This window comes from Mus caroli, unplaced genomic scaffold (assembly GCF_978045245.1).
Source record: "Mus caroli unplaced genomic scaffold, Mus_caroli_1 scaffold_6, whole genome shotgun sequence".
Classification (NCBI taxonomy): Eukaryota; Metazoa; Chordata; class Mammalia; order Rodentia; family Muridae; genus Mus; species Mus caroli.
In genome coordinates, this window is record NW_028227261.1 from 113,375,526 (window position 1) to 113,388,983 (window position 13,458).

General features: G+C 51.4%; 1 protein-coding gene across 1 annotated transcript; it reads left to right on the forward strand.

Annotated features, from left to right (window-relative positions):
* The first annotated feature begins 327 nt into the window (after positions 1 to 327).
* Positions 328 to 10,300, forward strand: Nol6 (nucleolar protein 6). Its single transcript, XM_021160723.3, has 26 exons — positions 328 to 475; positions 917 to 1,117; positions 1,201 to 1,317; positions 2,268 to 2,447; positions 2,627 to 2,795; positions 3,003 to 3,137; positions 3,224 to 3,378; positions 3,462 to 3,582; positions 3,806 to 3,864; positions 3,949 to 4,050; positions 4,199 to 4,314; positions 4,404 to 4,581; positions 4,731 to 4,853; positions 5,036 to 5,184; positions 5,285 to 5,360; positions 5,575 to 5,715; positions 5,835 to 5,952; positions 6,029 to 6,183; positions 6,337 to 6,500; positions 6,786 to 6,938; positions 7,116 to 7,213; positions 7,963 to 8,087; positions 8,220 to 8,309; positions 8,614 to 8,808; positions 8,918 to 9,019; positions 9,195 to 10,300. Exons 1-26 carry the CDS (start codon positions 422 to 424, stop codon positions 9,342 to 9,344), a joined length of 3,426 nt encoding a protein of 1,141 aa, XP_021016382.1. The 5' UTR covers positions 328 to 421; the 3' UTR covers positions 9,345 to 10,300.
* Positions 10,301 to 13,458: the final 3,158 nt, after the last annotated feature.

The following is a 13,458-nucleotide window of genomic DNA, read 5'->3' on the forward strand; positions in this document are numbered from 1 at the left end:
CACACACACACAACCGGACAGAGACAGACAAAGACACAAACACACACAAGGACGGACACACACATACACAAAACCGGACAGATACAGAGACACACACCGGAAACCACAGCAAGCTCCTCCCTTCCCGAAAGGGAAGTGAGGAAAAGAACGCGACGAGCTGCATTCCCAAGCGCTTCCGGTTTAGTGCCGCGTCGAGGCTGTAAATCGGCGGACCTTGTTTGGTTCCTCCCACAATGGGCGGGTTCCTTTGAACCACTGACCAATAGTGAGCGAGACGGCATGCACTAGCCCAATGGAACTGCAGTGGGTGGGGCCTGGGGCAAGGGTTTGAGCCCTGGAGTTGGCGTTTCAGCCCACGTGGGAAGCTACGGGGTAGATCCGACTTGGATCCCAAAGTGCTGGAGAGAGACCTGCTGTGAAGATGGGACCGGCCCCCGCCGGAGAGCAGCAGCGACGAGCAACTGAGGACACAGAGGTTGGTTGCTCAAAATGTGCTTTATTTTGGCGACAGAGCCTGAGATAGTCAGGCCTGATAACGTAGCCTGCAGGGCGGCCTAGGTTACTGGAAAAATGATTTTTAGGGAATCTAGCCTTGGAGAGATCTGGATAGAGCAGGAGTAGAGGTGATATTTGGGAAGGCCTAAGCCTGTCTCAGCAAAAGATTTGTGGTGTCCGGAAACAGGAGGGCATTGGAGCACTACCTCAGGCAGTGACTGGCAAACTCAGTCAGGTCTAAGCAGGACTGCATCCTCACGCTGTCAGATTTCTCTCAGTGATGGCTGTCCCGAGTTTTATAAAAATCTTAACGCTCACTGAAAGGGAAGAACTCGAGTAGATGAAGCCTTTACCCACAAACTTGAGTCAGCTGATGCAGATACCCCTGATTTCATGTTGATTTCTGTCTCTCTGGTCATAGGTGATGGAACTTGCCTTCGAAGGCATGGACAAAGAGAAGGCACCCTCAAGAAAGCGTGCAAGAACAGAGCCACCTGCAGAAGGCCTCCTGCAGCCAGTGAACCTCAGTCGGGAGGAGCTGTACAAGGAGCCTACAAATGAGGAGCTGAATCGCCTCCGCGAGACCGAGATTTTGTTCCACTCCACCTTGCTTCGTTTACAAGTACGTGGGTGGCCAGGGCATAGGTTAGAGGGGTTTATGTGGGGTCCCGAGGCTCACAGATTCCTCCCTTCCCTCTCCTAAAGGTGGAGGAGTTACTAAAGGAAGTCAGACTGTCAGAGAAGAAGAAAGAGAGAATTGATACTTTCCTGAAGGAGGTTACCAAGCGGATCCAGAAAGTGCCTCCAGTCCCTGAGGCTGAGGTAAGACAGATGGCCTTGGGACAGTGAGTCATGAGACCCTCTTTGCTGTTCTATGACATTTGGTTACTAAGGAGATCATTCTCATTGCAAGAAGACTCAACCAGGACACAGGTCATGCATTTACCTCTCAAATGTAGATCCATCTTGTACAAGTTTTGTAGGTGTTTTGTTTGAACAGGGTCTTACATGCCCCTGGCTGGCCTTGAACTCCTGATTGTTCTGCACAGTTCCCAAGGACTGAGATTGAGGGCCTGAGCCACTTTTGTTTTGTTTTGTTTTCTTGTTTCATTTCTAAGATTTATTGATTGATTTTATATATGTGAGAATCTTGTTGCTATCTTCAGACATACCAGAAGAAGGCATTGGATCCTCATTACAGATGGTTGCAAGGCACCATGTGGTTGCTAGGAATTGAACTCGGGACCTGTGGAAGTGCTCTTAACCACTGAGCCATCTCTCCAGCCCACATTTTTTTTTAACATAGGGTCTTAACTTTGTAACCTGTACTGTAACTCAAACTGGTGGTGGTCCTCCTGCTTCAGCCTCCTGAGTGCTAGGATTGTAGTTGTGAACCTTTACTTCCAACCAAAAATGGTTATTTTATTTTGTGTATTTTTTATTGGGACAGGGTCTCATATAGTCCAGGCTTGCCTTGAACTTGCTTGCTATGTAGTCAAGGGAGATCTTGAATTTCTGATCTTCCTGCCTTCCCAAATGCTGGAGTTGCAGGTGTGAGCCACCATTCCTAGCCTGAAAATGGGTAACAGTAGAAATAAGTCATGGCGGCTTAGCTGTCAATCAAGTTGTCTTCACAGAGGGAGAAGGCGTTTGTGGAATATTGTGAGTTATAGTTTCTGACGTACTGGCATGCTATCTACTACATATTAGATTCTACCACCTTTGTGAGGAAGGTGATAGAATCCATATGTTTCCTGCTTCTGTCCCCACAGCTCACTGACCAGTCATGGCTCCCAGCTGGGGTCCGAGTGCCCCTCCACCAAGTGCCCTATGCCGTCAAGGGCTCCTTCCGCTTCCGGCCTCCATCCCAGATCACTGTTGTGGGTAGCTACCTTCTGGATACTTGTATGCGACCAGATATCAATGTGGACGTGGCAGTGACCATGCCCAGGGTAAGGCCAATAGTTTGGGGGCTATTAGAGGTTCAACAAAGGGTCCCTTTGGGACTTTGTGCCCTTTGTCTGAAAATTGGGTGTGTTCCTCCTGGGACTTAAGCCTAGCTTTGACCTAGTCCCCAGTTGCATGAACACTTACGTGTCTGACCTTCTCTCTTCTTCCCTGACTCCTCCAGGAAATCTTACAGGACAAAGACGGGCTGAACCAGCGTTACTTCCGCAAGCGAGCCCTTTACCTGGCCCACTTAGCTTACCACCTGGCCCAGGATCCCCTCTTCAGCAGCGTACGCTTCTCTTACATGAGTGGATGCCACCTGAAGCCCTCACTGCTGCTGCGGCCACATGGTGGGAGTCACTCTCTGGGCTTAGTGCACAGTATGGGATGGTAAATCTGGAGGGGGCCATGAGGTCTTCAAGGTCTAGGGGAGTAGGTCTAGAAGCCTCAAGGCCAGGAGGTCAGAAGTCATGGGTGCCCAAGTATGAGGGGGTACTAAGGGGATCCCCTCAGATTTCAGGAGTTATAAAATATCACTACTCCATGTCTCTACCCAGGGAAGGATGAGCGCCTAGTTACTGTGCGCCTGCTTCCCTGCCCTCCCTTGGACTTCTTCCGTCCTTGCCGCTTGCTGCCGACTAAGAACAATGTGCGCTCTGCCTGGTACCGAGGGCAGAGCTGTCCGGATTATGGTGAGCAGGCACTGGTGCTGAAATGTGTTGGTGGACAGGGGTTTGGTGGAGCCTTCTCTTCTAATAGTCTCCATTTGTTTGCGTAGAGCCGCCTACCCCCCACTATAATACCTGGATCCTGCAGGATGTAGCTCTGGAGACCCACATGCACTTGCTGGCGAGTGTGCTGGGCTCTGCCCAGGGCCTGAAGGATGGCGTGGCGCTTCTGAAGGTTTGGCTGAGGCAACGGGAGCTGGACAAGGTGAGTTATGGGTGGCCTGGTTTTCTCGCCTCTTTGTAGGAAGGGTTGCTCCTGAGCTCAGTCCAGTCATGCTTCTCTTTCAGGGCCTGGGTGGATTTAATGGATTCATCATCTCCATGCTGGTTGCCTTCCTGGTATCTAAACGAAAGATCCATACCACCATGAGCGGCTACCAGGTCCTGAGAAGTGTCCTGCAGTTTCTGGGTATGGTAACTAGAGTGGACAGGCCAGGAGTTCCACTTGTCCCCGGGGGCTCTCTTATTCCACCAGAGCTCCGTTAGTTTCTTGTCACCAGACAGAGGAGAAAACTGAGTCTGAGACAGGCAGTTGTAGCCACCCAGGCTGAGGGAGGCAGGGAGGGTATCGCTGTGGCCAGGTCCCAAAAGGACCTTCTAATACAATACCTACCTTCTCTGGTTCACTCCAGCCACTACCGATCTGACGATCAATGGAATCAGTTTCTCTCTCAGCTCAGATCCCTCCTTGGTGAGTTAAGTAACGTGGGCAGGTATGTGCCAATGGGCCTGCAGGTAGACCTCAACCCTGATTGGCTTCTCTCTGCCTCTCCAGCCCACCCTGGCCGAATTCCACCAGCTTTTCGCGGTTGTGTTTGTGGACCCCTCAGGGCGCCTCAACCTCTGTGCCGATGTTACAGCTTCCACTTACAATCAGGTACCAACAGGTCCTCCTACTCCTGGATCCTCCATAGGTCTCCGCTCAGGCTGCCGTGCCTGTGCCAGAACCTCAGAAGTAGACCCGGATTGCGAGCCTTTCAGCCAGCGAGGGTTACAGTTGTGCTTCCTCCTCATCCTGTGGCCAGGTGCAGTATGAGGCAGAATTGTCTATGGCGTTGCTGGACAGCAAAGCTGACGATGGATTTCAGCTGCTGTTGATGACTCCCAAACCCATGATCCAGGCTTTTGACCACGTTGTCCAGTGAGTTTGGGGCGATGTAGGGTCACAAGGGAGGAGGAGTCACGGACCTAGTGGGTTCTCATTGGTCCCCTTTGCCCTGTACCCTCCAGTCTCCATCCATTGAGTCGCCTGCAGGCATCCTGTCACCAGCTAAAGCTTTGGCCAGAGCTGCAGGATAACGGAGGGGACTATGTTTCAGCCGCTCTGGGCCCACTAACCAACATTTTGGTGCAGGGTCTGGGGTGCCGGCTGCATCTGCTGGCTCACTCTCGGCCCCCAGTCCCAGAGGTGAGACCCTGTAGACTGGGAAGTTTGTAGGGTTCCAAACGGGGCTGGATATAGGGTGCAAAGGGACTCACAGCATGCTGCCCGGCTGGTTAGTCTCCAGAGAAGGCTTGGGACCTTTAGGTTGAAATCAACCTGTTTACATCCTACAGTGGAGTATCAACCAAGATCCCCCGAAGCACAAGGACGCTGGGACCTTGACCCTGGGATTTCTCTTCCGGCCCGAGGGACTGACCAGTGTTATTGATCTTGGCCCAGAGGCTGACAAGCCTGAGGTGTGAAACCCCAGCCTGCCCGTGGGGAGGAGTGGGAGGAGCTACCTAAGTTGAAGCCTGTCTGCGGGGCTTGAGGTTGAGCTCAGGGCTTTGGGCACGTTATTAGTCCATCCCTCTATCCCTGAGCTACGCCCCAGCTCATTCTTTCTCGGCCTCTCTTCCCATGCTTTGCTTCTCTCCAGGCTGCTGAATTCCGTCAGTTCTGGGGGACCCGCTCAGAGCTCAGGCGTTTCCAGGACGGAGCCATCCGGGAAGCTGTGGTGTGGGAGGCAGAATCTTTGTTTGAGAAGCGTCTTATTCCTCATCAGGTGGTCACCCACCTCTTGGCACTGTGAGTGTCAGCATCTTCACACCAGGAGGCTGCTGTGGTCAGGGCAGCCATTTTCGGTAGGCATAGCCCCTGATACCCTCATTGTATCTGTGTTTTTCAGCCATGCTGACATCCCAGACACCTGTATCCAGTATGTGGGTGGTTTCCTTGATGCATTGATCCAAAACCCCAAAGAGGTAAGAGCCTGGGGTCTAAGCCAGTGATTGTGGGGTAGTTAGTGCTTGTGGATAGACTGGATGGAGAACCCTTTCTACCCCAGCCAAGTTGCATCTCCTGGTGCCCAGCAGGGGGCGCCCCGGTCCTGCCATAGCCTGAATCATAGCAGCATCCTAGGTGGTGCTGGGGTTTCATAAGACGCAGACTTCCTCCTGAGTGTCTTCTCTTCATCAGATCTCCAGCACAGGTGAGGAGGCCTTGGCGTCGGCTGTGCGTTGCTATGATGACCTCAGCCGCCTGCTCTGGGGGCTGGAGGGTCTCCCACTTACCGTGTCTGCTGTTCAGGGGGCTCACCCAGTGCTGCGCTACACAGAGGTAAGGTGCAGGGCGGCAGGGAGTCCTTTATGGTTAGAGCCCCCACCCACACCTGCCCCATCCTCCCGTCTCTGGGCTGTCCCTCCCTCTCAAAGTCACTGTCCTCGTTTCTTCCACAGGTTTTCCCTCCAGCTCCAGTCCGACCTGCCTACTCCTTCTATAACCGCCTCCAAGATCTGGCCTCACTGTTGCCCCGGCCGGATAAGCCCTGCCCAGCCTATGTGGAGCCTATGACTGGTAAGAGGGTCCTTGGGAGAGAGTGGGGAAGGCAGCAGGCCGTGGAAACAGATCTCTCACCCCTTCTGTTCTTCAGTGGTTTGTCACCTGGAGGGCAGCGGGCAGTGGCCTCAGGATGCAGAAGCAGTGCAGCGGGTCCGAGCCGCCTTCCAGCTGCGCCTGGCGGAGGTGCTGACCCAGGAGCATAGACTACAGTGCCGCGCCACTGCCACACACACGGATGTCCTCAAGGTTAGGCTGCTACAGGGTGGGAGATCACCACAGATCAGGCTCCAGGGACATCAGGGGTTACTGTCGGATGTGGTCTGGGGGACCAGGGATCCAGGCAGCAGCGCACCCCCAAGTGCTCTTGCCATTCATTTCCTTTGCCACATCTCCCCACAGGATGGGTTCGTGTTTAGGATTCGAGTGGCCTATCAGCGGGAGCCACAGATCCTGAAGGAGGTGCGGAGCCCCGAGGGCATGGTCTCTCTGAGAGACACACCTGCCTCCCTCCGCCTTGAGAGAGACACCAAGCTGTTGCCTCTGCTCACCAGTGCCCTGCATGGGTAAGGTTACATTCGTGAGCTCTTCTTGGATGTAGGCCTTCTCCTGCCCCCATTCTGCTTACCTGGCTACCAGACTCTCTGGGAGGCCAGGCAGCATAACACCTCCCTGGTGAACTGGTAGTAATGTCAGTAATAGCTTCCTGGGCGTTTGCTAGGAGAGTATGGGAGAAGACGTATACCCCATGTGGGCAGCGCTGGGCAGAGGCTGAGTGACCGGCGGTGGATCCGTCCCTATGTGGGGCTCTCTGAGTTCCCAGGTCTCACTGCCAAGGCTTTCTCCCTCAGACTCCAGCAGCAGTACCCAGCCTACTCAGGCGTGGCTCGCCTGGCCAAGCGGTGGGTGCGTGCCCAGCTTCTGGGTGAGGGCTTCACTGACGAGAGCCTGGATCTATTGGCTGCTTCACTCTTCCTACACCCTGAGCCCTTCACCCCTCCCAGGTAATGACCTGTACGCTTCCCTTACTCCGGAAGTTGCTCTAAGTGATGCAGTCTTTATTCTAAATGGGGGAGGGTGGCGGAGTACACGGTAGAGGGTGTTTTCAGATACTTCTCACAAACGTCACTGAGGGATTGGGGACATCAAGTCTCAGATTCTTTCTTTTTCTATCTGCTCAGCGTCCCACAGGTTGGCTTTCTTCGGTTCCTTTACTTGGTATCTACCTTTGATTGGAAGAACAACCCTCTCATTGTCAACCTCAACGGTGAGCTGACTGGTAAGTGGTAGGACTCAGGTCAGACCACTGGAAGAACTTCCCTGTGTAGATGGCACAGTAAGCAGGTGAACACCCTGTGAGTTTGTCCAGGAAGCCTCCTAGATCCCAGATATCTAAGCCTAAAGGTCTGTCTTAGGGAAGAGAATTGTCAGATGGAAGAGGCAGAGGCTATATCAAGTCTGGCTTAGAGAGCTTTGCCTATGTGATCCATGATAAAATTACTACTCAGGGCTGTGGAACAAGGGGAGAGCAAAGGAAAGCTCCTTGAATTCTAGGTGAGAGTCTTGTGTGGGGAGCCAGGAAGTTAGACTGTGTGCCTGCACCTTGGAGGTGGGACTGTTGGTTTCCCATTGTAACCTTAGGAGCTCTTGGGTCCCAGCAGAGAGCACGGTGTCAGGTTCCTAATTCTCCACCAGGTGTGTGAGAGCCCAGGTGAGGGGCCTGGGGCAGGCCCCAGCAGGCCAGGGACTCGTCTGGGGGTGACCAGCAGTGGAAAACTCTGCCTCGGGGCTGAAGATAAACACTCCACCCCACCAACTCGAGTGTGGTGTCCCTTTTATAACCTTTGCTCTTTGGGAGAGGGTATTGGAAAATCCCTGTGATGGGCAGTTGCTGGGTTCACACTCACGGTGTGATGGGCAGTTGCTGGGTTCACACTCACGGTGTGATGGGCAGTTGCTGGGTTCACACTCACGGTGGGAAGGCCAAGGTCTTTTGGGGAGACTGACGTAGCCTCTCGTCATCTCCAGCTGAGGAACAGGTGGAGATTCGAAGGAGTTTCCTGGCAGCTCGAACACAACTCCCAGTCATGGTCATCATTACCCCCCAGGACCGCAGAAGCTCTGTGTGGACACAGGATGGACCCTCTGCCCAGGTTCAACCCCTTACCTGTCCCTAAATAATTTATTTGTTTACTTACTTACTTTTTTATTTTACTCAAAGAAGAAAGTAGGCCCAACCTAAGCCAGAAGCATGGTCAGTCTTGGTGTGATTTTCTGTGTCCCAGATCCTTCAGCAGCTCGTGAGCCTGGCGGCTGAAGCCCTCCCTATCCTCGAGAAGCAGCTGATGGATCCCCGGGGGCCTGGGGACATCAGGGTAAGGATCTGACTCAGTGACTCCTAGGGCCCGAAGTCTGCAGTTCAAGGGACCTTCTCACGATGCCTAGTCGCTCGCTCTGTTTGGTGAGACTGCATATGGAGAAGGCTTTGAAGCTGCCATAGTGCTTTACCAGTAGTAGTGAAGCCTGGTGGGAATCCTGGGCGTCCTTCTGGACTCAAGCTGGCCCTGGCTGTTCTCCCTGGGGTTTGCTGTTCTCGTGTTCCTGGGGCATATGGCCTATAATGGATGGCTGGATGCGTGGGAATGAGTACGTGGAAGGGTAACTTAAAGGCTTCCGTAGACCGTGTTCCGGCCACCCTTCGACATGTATGATGTGCTGATCCACCTGACTCCCCGCCACATTCCCCGGCACCGCCAAGCTGTAGACCCTCCAGTTGCTTCCTTCTGCCGTGGTCTGCTTGCTGAGCCAGGGCCTTCGTCTCTGATGCCTGTCCTGGGCTATGACCCCCCTCAGCTCTATCTGGCACAGCTCCGGGTAAGTTCTTACAGGATTGGCTGGCCTGGGGAGTGTTCTGTGGAGCTGCAGCCGTGGAGGAGGTCCTTGGGTACCTGTCCTAATCTTGATTCCATTCTGTCCTTTCTAGGAGGCCTTTGAAGATTTCGCTCTCTTCTTCTATGACCAGCATGGTGGAGAGGTGATTGGTGTCCTCTGGAAGCCCAGCAGCTTCCAGCCCCAGCCCTTTAAGGTATGCTGGCCAGTGACCCTGTCTTGTGCTGCCAGCTGTGTACATGTGGTTCTCTGGGTGGCTCTGGGTCAAGTGTATGTATGGAGCTCATATATCGATTGACACTGCCCTAACCTTGCAGCTCATGGTATGTCTTTGTGACACTTAAACTCAAATTTGTTCTCTGGTTCTTCAGGCCTCCAGCATAAAGGGACGCATGGTGGTGTCTCAAGGTGGGGAGCTTGTGATGTTGCCCAACATAGAAGCAATCTTGGAGGACTTTGCTGTGCTGGGTGAAGGCCTGGTACAGGCTGTAGAGGCCCGAAGTGAGAGGTGGACTGTGTGATTCTCGCCTTGGGACAAGCGTTGGATCTGTGCAGCAGCGGGGTAGCCACTCTCAGTGCAGATGGACGCCTGATGAACCACTGAATCCCCCATCCCCAGAGAAAGCCCTGTGAGATTCTTCTGATGTTTCAGCTCTGGGGCAGGGGCCATGGTGTCCTGTGTCCCCTACACCTGACCACCCCGATTCCCAGAGGAGGAGACAGAGCCAGCTCAGAGGGAACTGAATCCACGAGATCCATTTGCCTATCCATCTTGAGTCAGCCTGAACTGTTGTTCATTTTTGTTTTCTCTCCATCTTCATCTTCCCGCTGGCAGGACGGATGTGTCCAGATGTCAGTGTGCCTTTCCCTGTTGCTGCTTCTGGCCTTTAGATTGTGTTCCCTCCTGGGGGTCAGGGCACCAGCACTGAACAGTGGGAGGGAGCTGCGTGTGTATGAATGAAACCCATTCAGTAGGCACAGTGCCCTGAGGGTAGGAACAGTGGGAAAAGATACAGACCAGGTGGGGCTGGCTGGAGTTGAGGGGATCCCCGTCCGAGAGAGAGAGAGAGAGAGAGAGAGAGAGAGAGAGAGAGAGAGAGAGAGAGAGAGAGCTGCAGCCTGGCCTCTCTGGGTCCTACCCCTCCTTGCTGCTGCTTATCGTTGCCCATTATTGTGCCATACACCTGCTCTTGGAGCTCTGAGGTAGGCAGGATGCTTCCTCTCAGCCTGATCCACATCCCCTTCTGGCAGCCACTCCCTGCTTTTCTCCCCTAATCCTGACTGTTTTTTTTTTTAGACTCAGCTCAAATAGCACCCCACCTAGTCCCTGCCCTCACCCCCACCCCTCTTTCCCTTCTGTGAACTGTGAATGCAATTATTCCTTGTTGAGTTCACTTGGCAGGCATGCATACCAGTATGCACCTTCTATTGTCCTGAACTCTGATTTAAAATTAAATTGCTTAAGTCTTTCTGGGTACCTGACTTGTCTTTCCTCGTGATTTCAGCCTGGTCTATGAGAAAGCTCTGTGAGGACAGAGCATGCTGAGCGCAGGCACATAGATGACTTGGGGTTTCTCACAGCACCTAGAATGAGGCTCACAGAGCTGTGTGTAAGGGGAGCCCCAGCCCAAGCTGGGAGGCTGGGGTCACCACCACAAGGCCACAGAGAAGCAGAGTCAGAGCCTGTGGACTATGCTGTGAGCAGGCGAGGTGACGAAAGAAGGCCTAAGACTGATTGGGTGTAGTGGTGTCACGCCTTTAATCACAACACTCTGGAGGCAGGGACAGGAGCAGCTCTCTGAGTTCGAGGCTAGCCTCGTCCTCAGAGTGAATTCTGAATTGGAGGCCAGTCCAAGCTACTGAGACCAAAAGCAATGGAGACCCAGTTTGTATGAAAATGGAATCTTAAAAGCCTGATGGGTCTGGCAGTAAGGCTCATCAGGTAAAGGTGCCTGAGCCTGAGTCCCATCCTTGGATTCACATGGTGGAAGGAGTAGTTCCAGTACTTGGGAGGCAAAGGCAGGCAGATTCGTGAGTTCAAGGCTAGCCTGGTTTACAGAGTGAGTTCCAGAACAGTCAGGGCCACACAGAGAAAAATGCTGTTTCCAAAAACAAGGGCTGGAGAGATTGCTCAGTGGTCAAGAGCAGTTAGGAGCACTGACTGCTCTTCCAGAGGTTCTGAGTTCAATTCCTAGCAACCACATGGTAGCTCACAACCATCTGTAATGGGATCTGATGCCCTCTTCTGGTGTGTCTAAAGACAGCTACAATGTATTCACATACATAAAATAAATAATTCTTAAAAAAAAAACAAAAGCCGGGTTGGTGTGGTGGTACTTGCATTTGATCTCAGCAGTTAGAAGGCAAATTGGGTGTAGTGGTGTATGTATGGAGCTCATATATCGATTGACACTGCCCTAACCTTGCAGCTCATGGTATGCCTTTGTGACACTTAAATTTGTTCTCTGGTTCTTCAGGCCTCCAGCATAAAGGGACGCATGGTAGTGTCTCAAGGTGGGGAGCTTGTGATGTTGCCCAACATAGAAGCAATCTTGGAGGACTTTGCTGTGCTGGGTGAAGGCCTGGTACAGGCTGTAGAGGCCCGAAGTGAGAGGTGGACTGTGTGATTCTTGCCTTGGGACAAGCATTGGATCTGTGCAGCAGCGGGGTAGCCACTCTCAGTGCAGATGGACACCTGATGAACCACTGAATCCCCCATCCCCAGAGAAAGCCCTGTGAGATTTTTCTGATGTTTCAGCTCTGGGGCAGGGGTCATGGTGTCCTGTGTCCCCTACACCTGACCTGATCTGGACACATAGAAGGCAAAGGGGTGGATCTCTGTGAATTCCAGACCAGGCTGGCCTAAAAAAAAAAACAAAAAACAAAGAGAATCCACTCCTGTAAGTTGTCTATCTTCTGACCATTTTCTATCATACACTTGCCTAAACACAAATAACGACAACAACAAAAAACCCCTGAGATTTAAAAAGTGATTTGTTATGTGTTTAAATGCACACTAACACTGTTAACACTGTTAGGTGTTGGCTACCATACTAGGGACGTATATGCACACATCTACATGCCTGTGCCTGTGTGTGCATAGGGTTTGGTTTTGTATTCAACACAAGGAATTCAATGCCAGTGAGGAAATCAGGCTTTGGGGAGTGTCCGGAGCCAGCCAGCTTGGAATGGCTTGGAATGGGACATAGAGGTAGTTTTAAAGACTGATGGTCTCTGACCTTCTAGCTCTCTAACCATACTGAATGCTTGCTGATAACTTCTAAAAAAATCCTAAAAACTGTCTTGCTTATTTCATAGTTAAAAACTACTGGCTTGGGCCATTAACACCTGTTGCCTAGCATAAAAAAAAATATTGATATCACTCCCTTCTCTACCCAGGCAGCTAGGAGTTTCTCTGGCTAAGCTGCTTAATTCTTTGTGAACCAGAGAGGAGGAAAAGGAAAAGAATTAAGGTGCTTTATACAGGCAAATATGCATAGACACATCTACATCCATACATACATTTACATATTTACATACTCATTCACATTTACACATTAACACATTCACATTTTTGTTGGACACAACCACCTGTCTCATACACTCCACAAGTATTCATGCATGCTTACATTCATACACACATACCTACACACATATGTACAGACAAACAGACATATACATTTGGATGGATGGATGGATGGATGGATGGATGGATGGATGGATGGATGGATGGATGAAGCAGAGCTCCCTAAGCCAAACCAACTAACCAACCAACCAACCAACCAACAATTTTCTTTCTTTTCTCTGGCTTTTTATACCTTCTTAGACAAAAAGTTCTAGCCAGGTGTGGTGGCACATACCTTTAATCCCAGCACTTGGGAGGCAGAGGCAGGTGGATTTCTGAGTTCTAGGCCAGCCTGGTATACGAACAGCCGGGGCTACACAGAGAAACCCTGTCTTGAAAAACAAAACAAAACAAAAAAAAGACAAAAAATTCTTTAGAAAATTACCTCAGAGATAAAATATTACACAAAAAGGGAGTTACAGACGAATGCTGATATAAGTTCAAAGCAGTGCTTCATTCTATAAGTTAGCTATAGGAGCTATAAGTTCAAAACAACAGTTTCTACATGGCCTTGCCTTTTCAAGGTGCACACCTGTGACTTTATCCTTGGACCTAGATGTTTTTCCTTGAACACAAATTTTTCCCAAGGCTATTTCTCTCTTTAGTGTAATTATGACAACTCACTGTATTTCTTATTATTCAGCGTTTATTTACTACATGAGTGGGCACATTCTCATCTTGATTTCAACTTTATTACATCTAGCAAAACAACTAAGACCGTCTCTAAAAACTTCCCTCCTGGAGCCGGGCGTGGTGGTGCACGCCTTTAATCCCAGCACTCGGGAGGCAGAGGCAGGTGGATTTCTGAGTTCGAGGCCAGCCTGATCTACAGAGTGAGTTCCAGGACAGCCAGAGCTATACAGAGAAACCCTGTCTCAAAAAAACCAAAAAACCAAAACAAAACAAACTTTTCCTCCTGGACTGGAGAGATGGCTCAGAGGTTAAGAGCACTGACTGCTCTTCCAGAGGTCCTGAGTTCAATTACCAGCAACCACATGGTGGCTCACAAC

What these genes read in the sequence shown, in the direction of transcription:
- Nol6 (XM_021160723.3), top strand. Translation starts at nt 422, where the DNA reads ATGGGACCGGCCCCCGCCGGAGAGCAGCAGCGACGAGCAACTGAGGAC. An exon ending in TGATCCAAAACCCCAAAGAG is followed by an intron (nt 5,361 to 5,574) that starts GTAAGAGCCTGG and finishes TCTCTTCATCAG; the next exon opens with ATCTCCAGCACAGGTGAGGA. An exon ending in AGGATGGACCCTCTGCCCAG is followed by an intron (nt 8,088 to 8,219) that starts GTTCAACCCCTT and finishes TCTGTGTCCCAG; the next exon opens with ATCCTTCAGCAGCTCGTGAG.